The following is a 9,161-nucleotide window of genomic DNA, read 5'->3' as shown; positions in this document are numbered from 1 at the left end:
TACAATAACTTTGTCAGTGGTTTTCTCTGTGATACAAAATCTTTATCAAACGGGTGACTGTTAAAACTAAAGTTTACCTGTTGTTTTTTAAAAAGGTACAAAAGTTCTACATGTTTTAAACCTATAATGTTGTTAATCAGACACCCTTAACACTTCAAATTGCCAAAAAGGTAATATCAACGGTTTTAAACATAGTGTTAATGTATGACTCTTAGGTCATGCACAAGTTTTCCAACTGTATCTCAAACAAGCTCATAGGTACATTTTGAATATTTTCCTTAATGCATTCGTCATTAGCAAACGTTTAGTTTTATTGAATAACCAGGTATACAGGTTTAGACAATATATTGTAAATGACTTGGTTACGACATTGTTGAGAGGTCAGACACAAGTTGCACTATTGGCAGCAGTTGAACTCTCGTATACCGGGTAACTAGGGTTAAGTACCGTTAAACAGTTCAGACTTAACAAAGGCTGTGTTTCCGCAACCATTGTAAAACTGTTACCGATGTATCGGACCTGTGTCTTTGATAAATGAATCTTGCGGCAGCATTACGGTACATTAGATGTAACAACTGTTCAATCTTCATATGACAAGTTTCAGCCTAATGATTGCTATGTTATGTCTGAAGCCAATCGGTTGAGCCTTCGATTTGAAATATACCAAAGTTGCAGATAGGATCTGGATACCGAGTGCAAAACACTTACAGCTCTATAATGCCGCTTACTGTGAATGAACATATTTCCAAAACAGTTATTTTTATTACACAGGCGTCTAACACACTGTGATGGACATACCTGAAAGTGCTTCACCCGCAGCGCTTTAAAGCGAAAACTTATCCGATAATATGAAACATGTCCAATATTGCATTGAGAAGCGTCTATCAGAATGTGTGTTCTGCCATTGCATTATTGTGAATCGTTGCGCATTATTATGTGGGCTAAAATTTGGTCGCAGCGGCCCTGCACCGAAAAATACCTTGCTCTGTTCAATTGAAACATATGATTCCAAACTTAGCTCCTAATCATTTCCTTGACGTCTTGATGCGCTTGCACATACGCATTTGTCACATTTATCTGTCTTGTCGATTAAATATGGAAAATCACCATGGATAAGCCGAAAAGTTCGCTAAGAGTGAATCAGTATTCTAATCTGTGTTCTGAATTGTAGACTTACTGTCATTTTATTGGTGGCAGCAAACATGCGCATCAGTGATTTTGAATATTACATTATCAGTTGCAGAGAACATTGCAAATCCTTGTCAAACCTTGCGCTTAATATTTATCTAGCTATCTATTGCAACAGATACATATTTTATAATTTTTTCGATATCCTTTTGATATTCTTGCCGTTTGTTGACATGAACACCCGAAGAATGCGTGTGGTAGCAGCATTGTACCAGATAAATTATGTCACAGAAATTTCTGGTCACTTTTTCGCAACAAGATTGCAACATAAAAATGTATAAAAGCAAGTAATTAAGATAAGGTAAAAATAGCAGCAGTAAATATATTAATTTCACTGATGAACTTACATAATATGGTTACACTTGTAATTGTGGTCAACTCTCTGACAACATTCCTAGCCGTACACCTGTACGTCCCGCGTTCTGATCTGTCCAGTTGTCCTAGTGACAACACAGGTGAGGCAGTAGAGTTGGTGTTGTCAGGTCTTGTCCAGACAAAGGTACAGCCAGGTCTACAGTCAGCTGTACAGGTGATGTCCGGTAACGCGTCCCCCTCAGTCTTGGTGTAGGTAGTGTCTGGTGGGGACAGGGTAACAGTACCGGGACCAACTACAAAAATGTAGATTGATATGTATAGAGCTTAGTTATGTAAGAAAGTGCAGTAACATTTGGTGTCAGACATATTTTTGCAACAGTTGTAAATATTTCACTTGATTGTTTTTTTCTATATTTTCACCTACAGTGATTTGGAACAAAATGGGTTGATAATTGCAAGTGCTGTTTTTATACAACAGTACTTCTAACGAAAAAAATAATTTCGGGCTGGCCATCCCTACATTATTTTGAATGAATGTCTCGAGAAACTTCGCTTCGTTGGTATTAACACATTTTTAAACAAGACATGAACTAATCAAATTAACATTTTATCAATTAGTTCTCATCGTGATTTGAAAACAAACTTTTATAATTATAATTTATTTATGATAATCATGCAATTATATTTTTGAAAGTTATTTCTGTACTTGTCGTGTAAGTATAACCATATATCCTTTTTACTGTGAATAAGAAGGCAGTCTTTATCGTCAAAAAATACTATTAAAACATAATATGTGATGAGTTGAGGTTGAAAGGGTGAATGTTGACTAACAAATAGATGAATACTTTTCTTGATATGTTTTTTGTTCATATAGGCATATAATGTATATAAGTATTGATGGTGACCCATATGTGTGCTATCATATGTGACAACATTTTGAGACAACACCCCATCGTCAGGTGTCTTTGAAGCATTTCAATATATATCATCTGGATACAGTGTGGGATTTAATTGTTCTTATACCAAAACAGTTTGATTCAGCTTGTTTATAGACAACTGTGATGCCATAGAGTTAAAATTTAAAATAGAAATAAAATAGCACATGTCATGGGATTGGGAAAAAAAATAGTTATGTATAAAATAACTTACACTGTACGTTAACTACAGCTGATATAGTTGACGATCCGTAGATATTACCAGCAGTACATTTGTATGTCCCGTGTTCTGATCTGCCCAGTTGTCCCAGTGACAACACAGCTGAGGCAGTTAAGTTTGTGTTGTCAGGTTTTGTCCAGACAAAGGTACAGTCAGGTCTACAGTCAGCTGTACAGGTGATGTCCGGTAACGTGTCCCCCTCAGTCCTGGTGTAGGTAGTGTCCGGTGGGGACAGGGTAGCAGTACTGGGACCGTCTGTAATACAAACATATCTAAAATTCTTATAATTTTAATGTGAACTTTCTATTCATTGGAGATACAGCAGGGGTAAGGCAGATAACTGACTACCCATCAACCCATTTAAATGATGCGTTTTTTCACCTCAGGCAGAATACAAAATAATTCTACTACATGTTTTCGTACATAAAGTAACATTTCCGATAATTTGTTACGGATTTTACCTTTTTACATGACATAGATGAATAATGCCTAAGTATTAGCTGCAGTTATAAAAGATTATGGGTGGAGATTTGGGGACAGTTCAAGATTAAAAAACAACTTTTCATGCTTTGAATTAAAAAAAAAAGTATCTATTATTTAAAAAAAAATCAAAAAATCAAAAAATTCAGTTAAAAGTAAATTTGTCTTATTCGTTGTTCAGAAAGTAACCTTTTACTCAACCATGGACGGTAATTCCGAACAGAATTTTGTGGATCGTCATCATAATTTTTTTTTTTTACATATTTAGTACATTTTCTAGGAATAATCCGGCTCAAATGTTGCCATATGCTCCGTGTAATACCTAGGTGTGCTTAAATGTATGTATTTTAATCAATAAAGAGTAATTCAGGGAACCAAAAAACTTTCAAAGTATCAAAATCACATTTTCTTAAATATGGATTCGTCGAAAGCTGTTCAATTTAAAACAGAATGTCTAAGAGCAATCAGAAAAGTTTTAGTCGTAAAAGGAATCGTCGTAGAAATTGTCTGAACTACATGTAGAGATAGCTAACAATGTAAACACATAGATACCGACTTGCATGGCGGCCGATGACCAGTTGCATTATTTTAGCATAAATTAATTAACTGGCATGAATTACACAGCTACAGTACCAATTTGTGACTGTTGCGCCCCCTACATTGATTTTCAGGATACCCAGGACACTATGTACCTTTCATGCATTATATTTAGAAATACACAAAACAAAACAAAATGTTCTTCTGTTGTTAAATGGCACTTGTAATACTCTTTCCGATGGTCTAATATAGCAATTGCCTCAGCGTGATGTCATTTTCTTGCAAATTATGTTTTTACTCATTATTTGTCATAAAAAAAATTACACCTAAAAATATCTTAAGTTATCCATCTTTCTTGCATAAAAATTTTGTAAAGGTGTTTTACTTTTCAGAACTTCTTCCCCGTATCCCCCTTACCTTTTTGCTAAATATCAAAGCACTGAAAGCCGGAGCGATGACCGTCACACGATCATAGAAAGAGTATTGTACATTATTTTTAATATTATTTCGACCATAATTTAGTATGGGACATTATAAGAGATGATAATACGATTTTGTATAAAATAGGAATGTGACTCATTTGGAATTACTTAAGTTGGATCTAAAAATGGCTGCTTCAGTGCTTGGTCATGAAATTTGCATCCTTTTATTTCTGAACGTTTTCTTCAGGTTGCATGGTAAACTACATTTGTATGGATTCTAGAAGGGTCACGTCGTACAATCAATTAAGTGTTTATGTGTGAAATATTGGTTACTAGCACAGTATGTACGCTATCACCTTTATTGGACAAATGACAAGTGAAACATACATGTATATAACCAAATGTGCAAAATATGCACAAGTTGACAATTACAATCGCCGTCCATTAGGCTACGATATACGTGCGTTTACACTTGTTTTACAGTAAGATGACTCAAACCAACAAATACATCTACTTAGGCTTTTTTCACACAGACCTTTAAAAATTGAATATATTCGACTTACTATTCATTGAGTCAATCATTGAGTCAATCAAAATCAAACATTTTACTGGTATTTAAAATGATTTCCCAATCATGTGTTGTTTCTCAAGTCTATCTGAAATCGAAGACGGTTGCCCTACCTAAGACTTGCTGCCAATTATTCATTTTTTGATTGTCCGTTACTGCCATTTTGAACTTAAACCAAATAGGTGTTGAACTATTGGTGTTTACATTTGTGAAGTGACATTGCAGAATCCATTCCAACTTTTGTTTTCGTGTTGATAAAATCAATCACACAAGGTTAGTACGGTCACGTCTATACGAGTCTCAAACAACCATTACATCTTAAGTTATTTCTTTTTCAGCAGCAGGAAAATGGAATTAATGGCAAGTAAAGCTATTGAAATAAATAACCTTGACCGTCTTTCAAGGTCACAAAGGTAAAATATGTTAAAGTAGCAGTGTACAGTAGCGTAATGTGGTCATGGGTGATATTTTAATACAATGAATTACCCCTGTAATATTACATGTATCATTAAAACAAGAGGCCCAATGGGCCTGCATCGCTCACCTGGTATTAATCTCACACTTGTAATCTTAAAAGTGGACTAAAATACAGCTACAGGCAAAATATCAGTGTTTCATTCATAAGAACCTATTAAAAGATTTAAACATATGACACCTGTGACCTTGAATGTCGAACAAGGACATTATAATATTAGGTTGAACAAAGTTTATAGTCTTCCAACCCAGCATGCTTCTGGAAAAATATCATTACCCTGGACCTTTTGGTTATACAGAACAAATCATTTAAAGATTTAAACATATATTGACCACTGTGACCTTGAATATGGGTGAAGGTCATTCACTTGGTAGTCCTTCATCCCAGCATGTTAATGGCCAAATATCATCACTCTTGGCCTTTTGCTTATTAAGAAAAAGTCATTCAATGGTTTTAAACATATTTGACCCCTGTGACCTTAAAATGTAGATGTCAAGGTCATTTATTTGAACTTGGTAAGTCCTTCATCCCAGCATGTTACTGGCATTATCCTAGGTGTCTTGGTTCTTCCGAAGAAGTTGTTTAAAGGTTTAGAACATATTTGACCCTGTGACCTTGAAAAAAGATGAAGGTCATTCATTTGAACAAACTTTATAGCCCTTCATCCAAGCATGCTACTAGCCAAATATCATCACCCTAGGCCTATTGGTAATTCAGAAAAAGTTGTTTAAAGATTTTAGACATATTTGACCCCTGTGACATTGAAAGTGGGTCAAGGTCATTTATTTGAACAAACTTGGTAGCCCTTCATCCCAGCATGTTACTGACCAACTATCATCACCCTAGGTATCTTGGTTATTCAGAAGAAATTGTTTAAATGTTTTTAACATATTTGACCTCTGTGACCTTGAATATAAGTCAAGGTCATTTATTTGAACAAACTTGGTAGCCCTTCATCCCAGCATGTTACTTGCCAAATTTCATCACCCGAGGCCTCTTGGTTATTCAAAAGAAGTTGTTTAAATGTTTTTAACATATTTGACCTCTGTGACCTTGAATATAAGTCAAGGTCATTTATTTGAACAAACTTGGTAGCCCTTCATCCCAGCATGTTACTTGCCAAATTTCATCACCCGAGGCCTCTTGGTTATTCAAAAGAAGTTGTTTAAAAGATTTTAACATATTTGACCTCTGTGACCTTGAATATAAGTCAAGGTCATTTATTTGAACAAACTTGGTAGCCCTTCATCCCAGCATGTTACTTGCCAAATTTCATCACCCGAGGCCTCTTGGTTATTCAAAAGAAGTTGTTTAAAAGATTTTAACATATTTGACCTCTGTGACCTTGAATATAAGTCAAGGTCATTTATTTGAACAAACTTGGTAGCCCTTCATCCCAGCATGTTACTTGCCAAATTTCATCACCCGAGGCCTCTTGGTTATTCAAAAGAAGTTGTTTAAAAGATTTTAACATATTTGACCTCTGTGACCTTGAATATAAGTCAAGGTCATTTATTTGAACAAACTTGGTAGCCCTTCATCCCAGCATGTTACTTGCCAAATTTCATCACCCGAGGCCTCTTGGTTATTCAAAAGAAGTTGTTTAAAAGATTTTAACATATTTGACCCCTGTGACCTTGAATATAAGGCAAGATCATTCATTTGAACAAACTTGGAAGCCTTTTATCCAAGCATGTTACTGGCCAAATATCATCATCCTAGGACTCTTGGTTATTCAGAAGAAGTTGTCTAAAGATTTTAACATATTTGACCCCTGTGACCTTGAAAATTGATGAAGGTCATTCATTTGAACAAACTTGGAAGCCCTTCATCCAAGCATGTTACTGGTCGCACCTTGCCATAAGCTCACTTGGCCCTTCGGACCAGGTGAGCTAAAAACAAATTAAAATTTGGTTTGAGACTACAGTTTTGGGCATTTACAAATCTGTGCCTACACAACAAAAGCTAGCTTTTCATGTAGTCAATTTTTGTACTCGGCACATGTGTAAATATATGCTAAAACGTGAGTATTTCTGTTACCGAGTAGGTGATATTTAATTTAAGACAGGTTTAAAGAAAAAAATAACTACTTGCATGGGTCAAATTTTGGGTTAAAAATCCTGTTTTTTGCATTTTTTTTATTTTTTATGTGGTAACCATAGTTCTCACAAGTCCCAAATCTGGGGAAAACACTTTTTGAAAAAAAAAATCATTCTTCTTTATATATGTATGTAGGTGTGTTGTGCAGGATGAATCTACTATCCAAGTTTATCTGAGACATGCCCTTTATATTTAGGATCAGGCCATTTCTACTGTACTCTGCTACCTTATACACATAGAAATTTATTTTTTCTGAAAAAAAATGCCTTTTTATGCTTGATTCAGCTTCACTTTCATTCATTTTTGCTTAAAACTACACAAAAATGTTTAAAAAGTAACAGATATAGGTCAATATATACAATGAAGGTCAATAGTATGTTACCTGTGGGATGTATAAAGGGGGTAACTCACCCTTTTCACAGGCACTTCACAATTCATCACATATGTATCAATTGTGTAATTGGTAAAGTTGATACCAAACAACAAATAATTCACAGGCTATCTCCTGATGCATTCAGACTAGATTTCATTCTGATTCACTCAGTTCAGCACCCGGAACGTATGGTTACTAATACATAAAGTTGTATTTATTTAAAATGGGTAAAATATCTGTTTTCATTCTAATTACACTATGTTATATGTTTTTTTCCACTTGATTCAACATACATATTAAATTAGCAAAGTCAATAATGTCAATAAACTGATTTTTCATAATTACAGCTGAAGAAAATCATTTTTTTTCTAGCGAAAAATGTTAAATGAACAATTTTTGAGGGTCACTGTCAATTCTAGGCGAGGAAAGTAAATAACGGTTGGTATGGTGGCACTAGTCTGATGTTTCAGAATATCTGACATGTTGGTGCTGTTAATCGGTTACGGGAAGTGTGTCTGTTGCTAGTTTGTTGTTGTGATGGGTTTCCTAGTGTCCATTTTGATATCAGTGAGCCTTGATGCTGTCATAGATAGCTGTGATATTTAATTTAATATAGGTTTTAAAAAAAATACTACTTGCCTGGGTCAAATTTTGGGTTAAAAATCTTTTTTTTTGTTGCATATTTTGGTGTTTTTTGATGTGGTAACCATGGTTTGCACAAGTCCCAAATCTGGGAAAAACACTTTTTGAAAGAAAAAAAAAATCTTCTAAAATAAATATATTCAAAATATGTATGTTTATGTAGGTGTTGTGCAGGATGAATCTACTATCCAAGTTTATCTGAGACATGCCTCTTATTTTTAGCTACATGAAACTAAAATCTTAAAAATAACTTTGTCTGAAGAACAATAAGTTATAGGGTCATTATATGTAAATAATGTGTAGCTAGAATGCAGGTTTATCATTTTTTTTATAATTTTGAATACAGGGTCTCCATCCAAGGTCACAGGTTTAAATCAAAGTGTTATTATATGAATTAATTATACTAATTATATGAATGACAGGCTATCATGCTTGTGCAAAAAAACATTAACTTCACATCGTCTCGTAGCCACAGAGGGAATATTTGAAATTCCATATTCATTAATATGTTGTTTCATCGGTATAATGAAAAAGACTGAATAAGGCTTTGTTTATTTCCCGGCCAACACTATACACACTCTATATGTTGTGTCTGTTGCCCATGCCCAAATATTTCTTTGTCGTTTATTCCTTATGTATATATATATATGATCTTGCTGTGAATACACCTGCGTCGGGTCATGCGTTTTGTCTGCAGCAAAAATAGATTGGTTATATAGTTCATTATAAAATATGAACTATTGCTGCGATTAACAAAAGTGCATCATGCAGTTATTGTGGGTTTTCATGCGATAAACACATGCCATACATCGCATATGCGTACTGTAGAACACATTTAAAATGTATTTCTGAAATAAACCAAACGATTGAAATTTATATTGATGAATTTTCAAAGGAAATGTACTA

General features: G+C 34.4%; 1 protein-coding gene across 1 annotated transcript in view; it reads right to left on the bottom strand.

Annotated features, from left to right (window-relative positions):
• The window catches only part of LOC110449982 (hemicentin-2-like), a 68,909-nt gene that overhangs the window by 36,194 nt on the left and 23,554 nt on the right, over nucleotides 1-9,161 (bottom strand). Inside the window, exons 4-5 of the mRNA XM_021497176.1 lie at nucleotides 2,653-2,913; nucleotides 1,536-1,796 (exon numbers count right to left, since the gene is read on the bottom strand). Coding sequence (XP_021352851.1) covers nucleotides 1,536-1,796; nucleotides 2,653-2,913 — 522 coding nt within the window. The remainder of the gene's footprint in view (nucleotides 1-1,535; nucleotides 1,797-2,652; nucleotides 2,914-9,161) is intronic.

The sequence above is a fragment of the Mizuhopecten yessoensis genome, unplaced genomic scaffold, assembly GCF_002113885.1.
Source record: "Mizuhopecten yessoensis strain PY_sf001 unplaced genomic scaffold, ASM211388v2 scaffold4859, whole genome shotgun sequence".
NCBI classification, from domain to species: domain Eukaryota; kingdom Metazoa; phylum Mollusca; class Bivalvia; order Pectinida; family Pectinidae; genus Mizuhopecten; species Mizuhopecten yessoensis.
This window is presented reverse-complemented; position numbering and strand designations above follow the sequence as displayed.